This window comes from Leucoraja erinacea, chromosome 14, assembly GCF_028641065.1.
Source record: "Leucoraja erinacea ecotype New England chromosome 14, Leri_hhj_1, whole genome shotgun sequence".
Classification (NCBI taxonomy): Eukaryota; Metazoa; Chordata; class Chondrichthyes; order Rajiformes; family Rajidae; genus Leucoraja; species Leucoraja erinaceus.
The window spans coordinates 6,041,686-6,058,296 of NC_073390.1; the positions used below are offsets into that span (position 1 = coordinate 6,041,686).

The following is a 16,611-nucleotide window of genomic DNA, read 5'->3' on the forward strand; positions in this document are numbered from 1 at the left end:
TCCTGTTTTAAAAGCCCCCTTGAAACTTCAACTACTTGTTAAGTCTCTGGGTTTAATGGTGCTTTACTGCCACCGTTGCGAAGTGCAAATAAGCAGTGAAATCCCTTTCTTACAAACAGTCCAGTAGAGTATCGCTATACCATCTCCAATTAGTAATTGCGCAGAAATAGTCCACTGATCCCACATGCAAGAGGCGCCATGTTTTAGCACCATTTTCCAAGTCCAGGCCACGTTCCAGCTGTCTTGAGCAGTGCACGACTCAGACACACCTCAGGCTGCTGCAAGCCTCCCGCCAGCAACCTACGTCCTCCCCTCGTCCATCCACCTTTGTTCTCCTGGGGCGCCTCCACCAGCTGATCTCGAAGGTACGGTGGGCCTGACTCCGGTTCCCTCTCCTCTCTTTCTGGCCTCGCTCCTCTCCAGTCATGTCCATTGCCGTTGCTACCCTCACGGTCTCTGGTCTTCGGGGGATGAGCGGTTGCAGTTCAGCAGGCTGCTCCTTCCAGACCGCGGCCCACCATGTCTTCCGAGCATGCCTCAGTGGCTACCCCTTGCAGGCCATGGCATGCCGGGTCTTGCGTTCAGCCGCTGTCTGCGCCGACTGTTGCGCTTGCCCGTCGGTTGAGCAGGGTCGGTGGTTCCCCTGTGTGGGCCCTGGGAGACTTCAACCACGTGCAACACCCCCCCCCGGGAGCCTTTCAGCCAGAGGTTAATCTCTTTGTGGTCCTTCTATCTTTAAACAATTTGAGATGCGCTATGCTCGGAATAACATAAATGAATATACACACCCTACCAATGAAAGTTGAATTGTTAACTACCTCTACAGCTTAAAATACTTTTATTCCCACTTTCTAGTTCTAATGGAGGGATCTTGACATAAAATGTTGACTCTGTTTCCTTCCCCACTGATGATGCATGACGTGTTGGGTGTCCAGCATTTTTATTAGAATTTCTAGAATTTGCAATTGTTTTTATTCAACAAAACTAAAACATCAATTTATAGTTTTGATCAGTTTATTATAAGAAAAAGGTGATAGCACAAGAGAGAGCATAGAATGTAGATTTAAGAGGATATTGCTAGAAATGTTGGATTATAGATACGAGGAGAAATATCCAAAGCTTTTATATGCAAACATATATGACAAAATAAAAGGTAAAAAGAAGAGTAGGCCAAATTGCCCTGCGAGCCTTACAGTGATTTACCTGCCTCTGAGAACAGTCTGTTTGGTGCCACTATAGGGGGGGTTGCAGGGAAGGTCACCGGGTCATAGGGCTCGACGCACGGAGACGCTAAATCCAACTGGAAGACATCCGTCACTTCCGGTATATGTTATTAATGCTACAAACGCGTACTTTCCTACCTGTTAAAAACCGCCAAAATGTTGAATTTTTGCGCTGAAAAAAATTTTTTGCGCTGAAAAAAATTGTGGCAGTCGGGGTAAGTGTGAGGGACATGTACCCAACTTCAGAATTACAAAAGTGAAGCGAAATGAAGGTATAGAGAAGCGAGAACTGAAGGGACTACCGCAGCTAAAGTACTTGGTAAACATTGAAAATATTGGGAATTATCACGTTTGCTCACTGCATTTCATCAAGTAAGGCATTATTTGTGTTTTTTCTTGATTCCTTTGGTATCTAAAAATTCTCGGAAGTGATAAATCTGGCTGTAAATTTTTCTTCAGATGCGTTTTCATTCTGTATGTAAAAACCCACGAGAAACATGGGCGATTTAAAAAAATTACAGCCAGATTTATCACTTCTGAAACTTTTTAGATGCCAAAGGAATCAAGAAAAAACACAAATAATGCCTTACTTGATGAAATGCAGTGAGCAAACGGCCAATGTTTGCCAAGCACTCTGGCTGTTGTTGTCCCCTTCAGCTCTCACTTCTATCTACCGTCATTTCTCCTCACTTTTGGAATTCTGAAGTAGGCTAAATGTCTCTCACTCTTATCCCGATTTCCATAATTATTTACAGCGCAAAAATTGACAATTTCAGCGGGTTTTAACGGGCCCGCTACGCTGGAAACAATGGTAAGTGCCTACCTGCAGTACATCGCGTGTAATCCATTTGGAGTAGCGTAGCAACAGTACGGGTCATGGGTCGTGACCCGACTGCCGTGAAACCTCCCTATTGGCTTTCTATCTGATAATTAATTCTCAATCTACGTATTTAACACCAACGTCCAGGTGCTGTAATCTTGTGAAGCAACCTCCTGGAAGCCTTTTCTACATCTAAATACACCACTTCCATTGGTTCCCTTTATCTTTATAGAGAAATTCAGTGGTGCAGCTGGTACAGCCACTGCCTCACAGCGCCAGACACCCGGGTTCAATCCTGACCTTAGGTGCTATCTGTGTGGAGTTTGCACATTTTCTCTTGTGACGGCGTGGGTTTCGTCCAGCATCGCAAAGATGTGTAGGTTCGTAGGTTAGTTAGCCTTTGAAAATTGTCCCTATTATGTCAGGAGTGGGTGAGAAAGTGGGATAACATAGAACTAGTGTGAATGGGTGATCGATGGTCGGCATGGACAAGGTTGCCCTGCTTCTATGCTGAATATCTAAATTAAACTAAATACACTAAAGTGTTCTACTGGTCACATCTACAAAGAACTCCAGTAGAGTAATCAAACACAATGTTCCTTTCTTAAATCCATCGGACTGCTCAATCCTATTATTCTTTTATAGGGTGATTTCACTAAAGGTCACTGGAGCGTGGATCCGCACCCACGTGACCAAAATTCTCAGGTGGAGGACATGCTATCCATCAGTTGTCAGTTGGACAAAATTAGGACATTTTATTATTTGCCAAAATATATTTCTCAATGTTTCTTGTTTAAAGCCTGCACATTCACCCAAACGACTTATGTATTAATTGGGTGAATGTGCAGGCTTTAAACAAGAAACATTGAGAAATATATTTTGGCAAATAATAAAATGTCCTAATTTTGTCCAACTGACAGCTGATAATTATCACATTCCTTAGCTTGCATCTGAGTGAAATTTATTTAAAAATGCATTGATAGTTTATCATTATTTAAATGGTAAATGCAGCTTCAGAGGCGTTTTGATTTTGCATGTTAAAACCAACCTGAGAACCATGGCCGATTTTGAACTTTTACTGAGTGATTTTTCACTTTTAAAAATTCTCATCTAACAAATGAATAAAGATAAAAAAGTATATAATGCCTTACTTTTGATGAAATTCAGCGGGAAAACGCGATATTTCCCGATATTTTGGACCTTTAAATATCCTCGGCAATTGTCGGCTCCTGACTTCCGGTGGATAGGCACCTTCAGTTCCCTCTTGAATTTACCTTACTTGCTATCTTTTTTTCCCCCTGTAAATCTAGGTAGCTGTGCCTCACAGTCACCCCGACTGGCACAGTAAATTGCAGCTCTCAACCTCGCCGTTTTCTATGTTTTTAACGGGTGGGAAAATGCGATTTTTCCCATCCACTAACATGTACCGGATGGATAGCATGTCCTCCACCTGAGAATTTTGGTCACGTGGGTGCGGATCCACGCTCCAGTGACCTTTAGTGAAATCACCCTATAGGTATTATATCGTTACATCCTTCAGCAAAGAATCAGGCATTTCCCTTAACATTGATTTGAGGCTAACAAGTCATACAGCCTCTTGATTTCTCTCCCTTTCTCAATCAATGAATATATACATATGTTTATCCCAAATAGTCAGGTCATGAAAGAAAATATATCATCAGCAGCCTTTGCACAACTTCTTTAAGTCCTAACTATTACCTGATCACCATACCTTTCAATGTATTCTCTCCCAATCAACCACAGGCAATTCTTCTATACCTTTCTTTAGATTTAAGATCCTTAAATAAGTCCATCTAGATGAACTGAAGGATTGAGCCAAGAAATGGCAAATGGAATTTAACTCCGATAAGTGTGATGTGTTGAATTTTGCAAAGTTAAACGAGGGCAGGTCTTATACAGCAAGTGGTAGATAGAATGTTGTAAAACATAGATATCTGGGGATGCAGATGCATTGTTTTCTGAAAAACAAGGTGAAGGAGATGTTTGGCACATTTGCCTTCATCAAACAGAGCACCGTTTAGGAGTTGGAATATCAAATTACAATGGCATTAGTTGTTGGTAAGACCACAGTACCGTCTGCCATTCTGATCACCCAACTTTAGGAAGGATGCAGAGAAAATTCACAAGGATGTCACCGGGATAGGATGGCTTGAGTTATAAAAGGCAAGTTGGATAGGCTGGGGCTGTTTTCACTGGAGCATAGGAAGTTGAGGGATGACCTTATTGTAGTACACAAAATCATGAGGGGCATAAAGACTTTTTTCAAGTAGAGGATTCTAAAACTAAAAATCATAGGCCTTCTGCGTGAAATATTTTTCCTTCCTCTCACTCATAAATTAGTAATTGGGCTTTCGCACTTTTGATGGTTGCACGAATTTATCAAGATTATCTACACTCAATCTACATTGTAGCGTAACAGATTCATCCATAACTTGCTCCCTCTCTTCCTTGGACTTGACTGTCAACACAGTAGGCCTGTAAATTAATGGGCATTCAGTGCCCACTCGGATGTGTTTCCTGGCGATCATCTCGCTCTCCCACAACCGAGTACTTCCTACTGTTGTGCAAGAAGGAACTGCGGATGCTGATTTAAACCGAAGATAGGCACAAAAAGCTGGAATTACTCCTTGCTACTGCTGCCGAGCGTGGCCCCGGGTGCTCAAGCCTCATTCATTCAATGACTCAGCTATTGGGTCCCAAGCAAAGATTGTAGACCCAAGTAACTAGTGCGCGAATATGTTAACGCCGCTAAACGAGGCAGAGGGAGGTGGTGGACTGGCAGCGTTCTCCCGCTGGCATTAAACATTAAACATAGCAGAGAGACCCGAGATCATCCCGACATTGGGGACGCGAGCGGCGAGGCGGCGGCAGCGGCCCGAGCAGCTTCACTCACCGGCCGAGGTGATCATGTTGTGACCGCTCACTCGCTCAGCGTCCACTCGGTGTGTCGGCTTGTCGTTCGGTGCCCACTGGCCGCTCGGTGTGTCGGTACTGCCCGGTGCTCGGTGCCCGCTGGCCGCTGCTGGTCGCCGCTGGTCGCCGCCGCCGCTGTCGCCCTGACTCAGGGGTTTTCACACAATCCGTCCACACTCGCCTCAGGGTCCTCCCGTCTCATGGCGTCCTCCGCACCCGCCTGCCTGCCCCCTCCCGCCTGCAATCACTTCAACAACAACAACAACAACAAACAGCCCCTTGCGTTTGATTGAAACAAATCGTAATTATTACAAGTATCTAGTTCACAGAGGAGTGGGGGTACTTTCACAGGTCTTTCACTTGTGTCAGGCAAAGGTTAGGCAGCCGCGTGGTGGCCCCGCCGTTGGTGTAGCGTCAAAGGGCGAAGAGCGGCGGTGACGTCACGCACACGCGCGCACACACACACACACACACACACACAGACATACACACGTGCACACAGACACGCACAGACACATAAAACACACACACGCACACAGACACACACGCACACAGACAACACAAGGCAAAGATGCACTGTACCCTTCACCACAGCGAGGACGCTTCAAACAATGTTAAATTAGACTAAATGTTCAAGAAGGAACTGCAGATGATGGAAAATTAGACTAAGATTTGTGGAACGGCGGACAGACCCGAGGGTCCTGTGTTTGTATGAATATAAAATAGGAACCATGTTAAACGAGGACACAACAAACTTAGAAAGTGGAGCAAAACACAACGTGCTGGAGTTACAGCGGCACTTATGTACGGCACTTATGTACTACTGACTCTCACAGCTATCTGGACTACACTTCTTCCCACCCTGCTTCCTGCAAAGACTCAATCCCCTGCTCCCAATTCCTCGGTCTACACCGCATCTGTGCCCAAGATGAGGTGTTTCATACAAGGGAGGTTCCCCTCTCCCATCATAGATGAGGCCCTCACTCGTGTCTCCTCATTCCGCTGCAGCTCTGCCCTTGCTCCCACTCCCCCCCCACCCCCCAGTTGCAACAGGGACAGAGTTCCCCGTCCTCACCTTTCACCCCATCAGCCACCGCATACAGCACATCATACTCCAACATTTTAGCCCCCCCCCCCCCCCCCACCCCATTTCCACAGAAACCGTTTACTCTGCAACTCTGGTTAACTCATCGCTTCTCACTCAAACCACCCCCTCACCAGGTACTTTCCCCAGCAACACCCAGGAGATGCAACACCTGTCCCAATATCTCCGTCCAAGGACCCCGACAGTCAGGTGAAGCAGAGGTTCACTTGAACCTCCTCCAACCTCCAACTGTATCCGCTGTTCCAGGTGTGGACTCCTATATATCGGCGAGACCAAGTGCAGACTCGGCGATCATGTTGCTGAACACCTAGGCCAATGCGATCTTCCAGTTGCTAAACACTTTAAATACCCCCTCCCATTCCTATACTGAGCTTGTGTAGGAAAGAACTGCAGATGCTGGTTTAAATCGTAGAGACACAAAATGCTGGAGTAACGCAGCGGGACAGGCAGCATATCTGGAGAGAAGGAAACGGTGACGTTTCGGGTCGGGACCCTTCTTCAGACTGATGTCAGGGGAGTGGGCAGTACAGAGATAAAATGTAGTCGGAGACAGTAAGACTGGTCGGAGAACTGGGGGTGATGGAGAGAGAGGGAAAGCAAGGGCTACTTGAAATTAGAGAAGTCAATGTTCATACCGCTGGGGTGTAACTGCCCAAGCGAAATATGAGGTGCTGTTCTTCCAATTGCGCTGGGCCTCACTCTGACAATGGAGGAGGCCCAGGACAGAAAGGTCAGTGTGGGAATGGGAGGGGGAGTTATAAAGTGTTGAGCAACGGGAGATCAGGTTGGTTTTTAGGCGGACTGAGTGGAGGTGTTCAGTGAAACGATCGCCAAGCCTGCGCTTGGTCTCGCCGATATTCAGGAGTCCACACCTGAAACAGTGGATACAGTAGATGAGGTTGGAGGAGGTGCAAGTGAACCTCTGTCTCACCTGAAAAGACAGCGGGGTCCTTGGATGTAGGTATGTTGCAAAGCCTACCTGAAGCGTCGCTGAAAATCTGTCGCTGCGGGTGTGCGCGATTTTGGCGCCGTTTAGAGGGGCGGGTTTAAAACGCGATTTTCCCTAGGCTGTTCCAATCAAGGATGTTCAGCCTAGTTAATTATTAACGGAAAATCACTGAAATATTCCGTCGCTTTAGCTATTATTAGTTTTAAAGGCTTTATATAATTGTTGTAGTAGTTTAAAAACTACTAGTTTAACCTCTAACCCCGCGACCACCGGCAACCGGCAGGGTCTCATACAGCAGACAACAGAAGGTAGGCTGTTTATTTTTACATTAAAAAGGGCTTCTTAAGATCCCTTTATACAAAGTTTAAAGTTGCGAGTAGCTCATTTTGGGCCCATTATATCCCGCAGTATTTTTCTGGGCATTTGAGGGCACAAATCCACCGCAATGTGAACGTTCTAAACCAGCCCGTTCACAGGAACCCACTAGAAAGCTGATTTAAATTGACTTTAATTTACAGTAATTGAACACGAAATTCCTTCCATTTGGCCTATAAATTAATGTAAATGAGATTTAAAAATCATGGTTTATTGTGAATTATTTGTGAATATTATTTGGACACTTAGGCTATTTAAAAATGTTAATCGTTTATTAAGAAATAGATAGATGTTTAGATCTAGTAATTGAAGTTTGAACTTAGCTCCAATTGGGTAACTAACTAATTATATGCTTTAATTTCAGGTCATCCAAGTAAAATTGATTTATATTTGTTTCAGAATGCTTCTATGATAACTGAAAATTTCATTCAGTTCTCTTAATTTTTAAGAAAGTTATGGACTTTTGACTGTCCACGATCACAGCTTTTTTGTTATGTCCATAGAAAATCAATAGGGAACAAGATGCTAATTTCCGAGTATGAAAATGGCCATAACTTTTTAAATACTTGAGATATGAAAGTGAATTAGGTGTCAAATTAAACTTCTTTTTATGCTTTATCTGATGGGATAAATTGCAGACTTGATTTTTAAAATCTCAAAATTTTGTAACATTGCTATTGGATGGAGTTGAGGGGAGAGGTATAAGGACAGGTATTGCATCGCCTGCAGTTGCAGGGGAAAGTACCTAGGGACGGGTGGTTTGGGTGGGAAAGGACGAGTTGACCAGGAAGTTACGGAAGGAATGGTCTGCGGAAATGGGTGGAGATGGGAAGATGTGGCTAGTAGTGGGATCCCGTTGGAGGTGGCGAAAATGTCAGAGGATTATGTGCTGCATGCGACGGCTGATGGGGTGGAAGGTGAGGACAAGGAGGATTCTGTCCTTGTTATGAATTAGAGTAAGAATTGCAGAGCTGTGGGATATCTCATGAGGGCCTTATCTATCATGGAAGAGGGGAAACACATCTCCGATGTCCGATTTAGGGAAGACTGCTCTCTCTGCAACTCCCTTGTCAACTCGTCCCATTCCCTCCCGAGGTACTTTCCCCTGCAACCGCAGGAGATGCAACATCTGTCCCTATACCTCCCCCCTCATCTCCGTCGAAGGATCCCACCAGTCTTTTCAGGTGAGGCAGAGGTTCACTTGCACTTCTTCCAACCTCATCTACTATATCCGCTGTTTAAGGTGTGGACTCCTGGATATCGGCGAGATCAAGAGCTGGCTCGGTGATCGTTCCGCTGAACACCTCCGCTCGGTCCGCATAAACCTATCTGATCTCCCAGTTGCTAAACACTCACCCTCCCATTCCCACACTGACATTTCTGTCCTGAGCATCCTCCATTGTCAGAGTGAGGCCCAGCACAAATTGGAGGAACAGCACCTCACATTTCACTTGGACAGCTTACACCCCAGCGGTATGTACATTGATTTCTCTAACTTCAGGTAAACCTTGCTTTCCCTCTCCGTTTCTCCCTCACCCTAGTTCTCCAATTAGTTTCACTGTCCTCCTGATTAATTTTATTGATTCTATGCCTCGCGGTCTCTTCCCCTCAGCGAACAACGAACCATTTTATGTTTCCTTGATCATCGTCTACTTTGATGAGTCATTTTCACACCTTACATTCTCTTTGCACCCTTCCATATCTCCAGTTCGCCTCTCCCCTAACTCTGTCTGAAGAAGGGTCTTGACCCAAAATGCCACCCATACCTTCTCTCCAGAGATGCTGCCTGTCTCGCTGAGTTACTCCAGCATTTTGTGTCTATCTCAAGTATAATAAGTTAGTTCTTATGAACAAGTGCAAATTTAAAAAAGAATAAAGAACAGCATCAAATTTTACGTCTAAATTATATTTAGAAATGGTGATATTTTTTTTTTAATGTTTCTAGGATCAGAACTGAACATGAATAAGCATAAGATTTTTTTGCATGAGAAAATGCTTTATTAAATCATAATAAATGCAAATATTATGAATATAAACAGATTATGGAACTCTTAAATCGAAACAACTTTCTCTCTTCACATATACATCTGGTTGAATATTTTCAGCATTTTCTATCTATATTTTAAACATTCATTTGTGCTAACAAAAAACAACATAAATTTATCAGAATTAATGGTATACTCCATTGACTTACATTTTTAATCTTTATCGTTTTGCACATAATGAAGTATATTAAACAGTGGGATGCAGTAACCCCGACATAAACAGAATGTTTTTGTTTTTTTAAATCATTTTAATTTCTTTAGATCTATGGATTGTCCCATTCTCCACCAATAGGCGCCTGTGATCAATGATATCCCCCCCCAAGAATGCCATAGCGCTGGAATTCAGTTATTAATAGCAAGATTAGTTAATACTACACCACTTGATGGCGATATGTACTTGTATGTCACCTTACTTAACAAATGATTAGTGCATTGTTTCAACCCATTGAGCTGTAATAAATCAACAAAGTCAGAACATTTAAATATGCATTCAGTTGTAATATTCATATTAAATGTATATAATCTATTTCTTTTGACATCGAGGCACAATTTCCACCACAATGATTGTGTATTTTGTGCAATATTGTAAGCATGACTTCACGTGATTACTGCTTGCTCAAACACCTCTAGTTGTGAAGGCCCTCTTGTATTACAAAGAAAAAGTGACAGTACTCCTATCTTATTACGTGCCCCATCCTTATTACATGTACAGTATACTATTGTATGCAGTGAATGAAGAGTTACCTTAGAGCAGCGGTTCTTAACCTGGGGGTCGTGACTTCCCCATGGGGGCCGTTTGGGGTTTTTCCAGGGGTTATGAAGGGGTCATAAATAACATATCAATGTGTTGAGCCCATTTTTAGGAACCTAACAAAGGTACATACCACACACAGTATTTTGTTTGCGTATGCGCGTACGTATACGCACATTTACTGTGTGTGTTGTGAATCATGTCTGCCAAAAAGCGCTCGTATAGTGAAGCATTTCTCAAGTTCGGCTTCACAAGCACTGTTCAAAAATCCATGGTCAAGCCCCAATGTGTTTTCTGTGCCAAGGTTTTGAGCCACGGGAGCATGAAGCCCAGCAAACTGAATATCCATTTGGAGTCTTGTCACAGTGACCTGGAAGGGTGTGGACTATTTCAAATGAACAGAAGCTGCACTCAAGGGTTCCCGCATCGATTCAACGGGTCACTGCGCTCGTCAAACTCCAGCATTTTGTGTCTACCTTCGATTTAAGCCAGCATCTGCAGTTCTTTCCTACACATAGTCAAGAGTGTTTTATAGTCATATGTCCCAGGTAGAACAATGATATTCTTACTTGCAGCAGCACAACAGGATATGTAAACATAGTACACTGTAAGCAATATAATAAACGAGAAAAAAGTTCAGTGTGTAGATATACATACTCACAAATACACATATACCTGTATATAGATCAAATATATAGATACACACGCACACATACATACACACAAAAAACAACAATAATGCATAGCAATATTAGTCTATGTAGTTCAGAGCTTATTCGAGGTTGTATTGTTTAATGGCTGTAGGGAAGAAGCTGTTCCTGAACCTGGACATTAGTTTTCAGGCACCTGTATCGTCTTCCTGATGGGAAGGGTAAAATGAGTGTGTGGCCAGGGTGGTGTGGGTCTCTGATTATGCTGGCTGCCTTTTTGAAGCAGCGACTCCGGTAAACCCCTTCAATGATGGGGAGGTCAGAGCCGGAGATCGACTGGGCAATGTTCACAACTTTTTGCAGTCTTCCTTGCTTCTGGGCATTCAAGTTGCTGAACCAGGCCGTGATGCAACCAGTCAATGTGCTCTCTACTGTACACCTGTAGACGTTCAAGAGAATTCTCTCTGACATACCAAATCTCCGTAATCCTCTCAGGAAGTAGAGGTGTTGATGTGACTTAGTGTTAACAGCCAGATTGACCATTCCCCTCTTCCATAGATGAGGCCCGCGCACATGTCTCCTTGGTACTCCCCCTCCCATTAGTTGCAAAAGGGACTGAGTCCCCCCCCGTCCTGACCTTTCACCCCATCTGCCATCATACAGAACTAATCCTCTGACATTTTCGCCACCTCTAACAGGAGGACCACCACTAGTCACATCTTCCCATCTCCACCCCTTTCCGCCTTCCACAGAGACTGTTTCCTCCACAATTCCCTGGGTAACTCATCCCTTCCCACCTAAACCACCCCCTACCTAGGTACCTTCCCCAGCAACTGCAGGAGATGCAACACCTGTCCCTATACCTCCTCTCTCAACACTGACCAGGGACCCAGACAGTCCTTTCAGGTGAGACAGAGGTTCACTTGCACCTCCTCCAACATAATTTACTGTGCCAGTTGTTCAAGGTGTGGACTCTTATACATCGGCGAGACAAAATATTGAGTGGGCGATCATTTCGCTAAACACCTTCACTCAGTCCGCCTGGGCCCAACTGATCTCACGGTTGCCAAACACTTTAATTCCCCTTCCCGTTCCCACACTGACCTTTCTGTCCTGGCACTCCTCCATTTTCGGAGTGAGGCCAAATGTAAATTGGAGGAAAAGCATCTCATTTTTCACGTGGGCAGCTTACAATCCAGCGGTATGAATATTGATTTCTTGAACTTCAAGTTACCCTTGCATCCCCTCTCCATCCCTCTCACACCCAAGTCGTTGTATGAGCTTCAAAGTCGTCTTGTTAAGTCTCATTGTCTAACTCGTTTTCACCTAGGCCACAGCTAACAATGGCTTGTTCCCTTTATCGGGGCTTTTTTGCATATCTTTCATTCATTTGCTCTACATCTCTATATCTCTCGTTTCCCTTTCCCCTGACTCTCAGTCTGAAGAAAGGTCTTGACCCGAACTACCACCTGTTCCTTTTTTCCAGAGATGCTGTCTAACCCGCTGAGTTACACCAGCTTTTTGTGTCTTTCTTTGGTTTAAACCAGCATCTGCAGTTCCTTCCAACACATTGATAATTATATTATGTGTCTTAGCAGAAACATTTGTGGGCCATTGGATTGTAGGACAATTATCACTTAGCCAGGAAATATTCTTGCTTTTCTTGGCCTGTTTGTGCAATTGCTGCACAAAACAGAACGAACAGGAATGAACATCAATTTCTTCTCTCCATTAGTTTTGATCACGAGGAAAACTACACTACCCTAACACAAGCTGGAAATTAAATTTGAAAAAATCCTTTTGTCCATTTTGATTTCTCACCAAATAAATCTGCAGGAACTCCCTAACTCCAAAATGTGAAAAATGCAAAGATTCCAAGCCAACCATAAAAAAAAACTAGTGCACATCTATAGACACAAAATGCTGGAGTAACTCAGCGGGTCAGGCAGCATCTCTGGAGAAAAGGAATAGGTTATGTTTCGGATCGGAACCCTTCTTCAGACTGAAAGATAGGGAAGACCTGAACAAAACAAGGTCAGCAACAGATGACCTCAGGAAGGGTGGAGTCCAGAATGGCCCATTGTTGGCTGGGAAAGATGTGCTAACAACAAGTTACAAGGATGTGAACAGTGGAACAGTGTTTAATCAATAGTGTTTTATTATTAATGTTTTATGTGTCATTCCTAACTGTCACTGTATGTCATGTTGTCACTTGCGGGCAGAGCACCAAGGCAAATTCCTTGTATGTGAATACTTGGCCAATAAACTTATCCTACTAGTTGAATGAATGAATGACCAGGGTGCAGGAGAGAAGGGGGGAGGGGGAAGGAATTCTGGAGTTACTTGAATTAGAGAAATCAACGTTCATGCCACTGGGTTGCAAGGCGCCCAAGCAAAATATGAGGTGCTGTTCCTCCAATTTGTGTGTGACCTCACTCTGACAGTGGAGAAGATCAGTATGGGAATTGGAGTTAAAATGTTTTGTAACTGTGCCAGACCTCTTTTTACCCTCCTGATTTCCTTCTTTAATGTGTTCCTCAGTTCCCGAAACTCCTCCAGAGATATACTTGATCCCAGCTGCCTATACCTGTCCCAAGCCTACTTTTTCTTGACCAGAGCCACAATTTCTTGTCATCCAAGCTTCCTTACTCCCACCTGCCTTGCCTTTCTCTCTAACTGGAACATGCATACCCAGAACATCAGTTTTTAAAAGCATCCCACTTTCCGTACATTCCTTTTCCTGCAGACAACCTGCTCTAATCAACTTGAGCAAATTCTAATACTAGTCTAATACTAAAGTTGGGCTTGCCTCAATTTCAAATCTTAATTCACAGGCCATGTCTTTATACATAACTATCTTAAGGCTAATATCCATAACTATCTTAAAGCTAATAGAACTATTTTAAAGCTAACATTTTAATAAAATAATTTATAAAGCATTGTACTTAATGCATTTGCCCAATACTTGGGATATTGAATATTGAAGTGACCTTGAATGAGGACAAAGATGTATTTTTCACTAATGTAGACGATGCAGAGAAATGAACAATGTCTATTTCATTTCAGAACTGTTTGAGCCTACAACAGTGAGTGAAGGACAATAGGAGGATAGAGGGTACAAGGGGAGAAATAACTTTGTTTTGAGAATGTTGCATTTGATCTCTCCTTGTAAAGGTAAAATTGTAGGGAAGAATCGTATGTGGCAATATCAATGCTATATTAAACATATTTTGTGTTTTAATAAATAAATGATAAAGAAAACTACCTTATTTTACATTGTTGGTGAGATGTTGCTTTGATTTTTAAACTAAGTAACGGCACTGACAGAAAAACGATTTTTTTCAGTTCCGTCTTGAACACTGTTCATTTACTTTTGATTTTCAACATCACTCGTATAAAGCACAACTTGCAATGAACTAATCGGTATGGTCCACAGCTTATTTATTTAATGATTCAAATCTACACATCATTACAACAAATGGATAGATTTAATTTCTGAAATGTATTCTTTTCCAATACACAGCATCATTGAGAGTAAAAGATAAGATTTTTAAAACATTAAACTAATCCAGCCTGAAGTACAGTTTTGTTTTATATTTGAATAATGTAAACCATTTATATTCCTATTATAAATTTGTTTTCAGACAAATAATGCATTATGTAGAAATTCAAGACCAATAGCTGGATTGAAGAAGTGCATATGTCATTTTCTTTTGCATGTAAAAGCAAAATTCAATTTCACTCATTTAACATAAATCATCCCCGTAAATCACGGAGAAAAAGGACCATCGTGGCTTAATTTACTAGGCTTGGTTTAATGGCTACACTTATTGGGAGTTATAAATTAACTTCCAATATTTTGGCATAAATATTAAATTGCCTAGGTTTTTCTACACCATTCGATTCTGAAACAATTGAAAATGACCCAATCCTTTATTGATTTATTTTACCTAAACCGTATTGCCTAAGCTGCAAATATATGAAGGGAGTGGCCAAGACTGTAAGATGCACAATCTAAATTTACCAAAGGACAAGAAGTAAATAGATTTTTGGAGTTAACTTTAGTTCAACTATTTTAGTCCAGACTGGTAACGAATCAGCAATAATAAATGCAATAGGCATATATTGGTAATCAGCTGCTGACTGTATTTTGTAAACTTGTGTACGCAAACATGTAACAACCCCATTGAATAGACCATTATTTCAACCATTTGGTCCCAAAAATAAATACTAGTAGCACTTCATCTCAGCTGGTAGTGATTTTCTTCCAAATATCATTCTCCCACATGTGGCCCACATTTTATACTCGGAGTAGCTGACAATGTTGTGGAAGCAGACCGCTGCATGATGTTTGTATCTCATTCCCTATTGTACTGTAGAATGGTGCTTTAACATTAGCCCAATGCTAGATTATACCACTGATTACAGGAGACCTCTTGCATAGTTACCTCACTATTCATACAACATTTATATTTGCCCATCCAGGTATTATCAATGGAACATTCTCTTTTACTTCATATAAATGGATCTTATGGCAATAGCAACATGTAATCTTCTCTGACAAAAGTTAAAATAGGTGCTCTATGCGTCTCTAGTAGCACAAAGAGAATTACAAAAAATCTTTGATTAATTTGCACCCTTAATTAAAATTCAAAAGAAACAATTTCTGTTTTGTCACAAATCAAATTGCGTGGAACCAAAATTCCAACTGTAATTTTATATTAGTTTAGCAATTATCAAATTGTTAATCTTAATGATGTGCATCATTTTTACAACAAACAACAGCATTTTCTCAACCCCCTTCTATTAAATTATTATAAAAAGAGACAATATTTTGTTTTTCGTGAATAAACTAATTACAGGAATAAATTAACTTCATATAAAAATTTACATCAATAGCAGACTAGTTAGTAGAAGTTTGCCGATGCACACTAAACGTGTCTTTTTAAAATAGTGTATCAAAAATGTTAGCTTTATTGGTATGCAAAATATACTTGTGGTCTTTATGGATAGATTTTTAACTCGGGTAAATTATTATTGCCAGAAATGTGATGAGTGAAAAAAGATAGATTAGAAATAGTTCCTGGCAGACCTTTTCCAATTTTGAATATTTTCATTTACCTGGCCAGCACCTTCCAGGCATTAAGATGTAGTTTTATCTTTGTCAACAAGTGTTAATTCAAATGGCTGGTACACAAAATTGCTGGAGAAACTCAGCGGGTGCAGCAGCATCTATGGAGCGAAGGAAATAGGCGACGTTTCGGGCCGAAACCCTTCTTCAGACTGATGGGGGGGGGGGGGGGGGAAGAAGGGAGGAAAAAGGGGAGGAGGAGGAGCCCGAGGGCGGGCGGATAGGAGGGTGGGAGGAGACAGCTCAAGGTTAAGGAAGGGGAGGAGACAGTAAGGGCTAGCAAAATTGGGAGAATTCAATGTAAATGCCATCCGGACGCAAGCAACCCAGGCGGAATATGAGGCGCTGTTCCTCCAATTTCCGCTGTTGCTCACTCTGGCAATGGAGGAGACCCAGGACAGAGAGGTCGGATTGGGAATGGGAGGGGGAGTTGAAGTGCTGAGCCACCGGGAGGTCAGGTTGGTTATTGCGGACTGAGCGCCTCCCGGTGGCTCAGCACTTCAACTTCCCCTCCCATTCCCAATCCGACCTCTCTGTCCTGGGTCTCCTCCATTGCCAGAGTGAGCAACAGCGGAAATTGGAGGAACAGCACCTCATATTCCGCCTGGGGACCTTGCGTCCGGATGGC

General features: G+C 42.6%; 1 protein-coding gene across 1 annotated transcript in view; it reads right to left on the reverse strand.

Annotated features, from left to right (window-relative positions):
- Positions 1 to 5,169, reverse strand: part of psmd1 (proteasome 26S subunit, non-ATPase 1) — a 91,950-nt gene extending 86,781 nt beyond the window's left edge. Inside the window, exon 1 of the mRNA XM_055645426.1 lies at positions 4,958 to 5,169. Within this exon, the coding sequence (XP_055501401.1) occupies positions 4,958 to 4,973 (16 nt within the window). The 5' untranslated portion in view covers positions 4,974 to 5,169. The remainder of the gene's footprint in view (positions 1 to 4,957) is intronic.
- Positions 5,170 to 16,611: the final 11,442 nt, after the last annotated feature.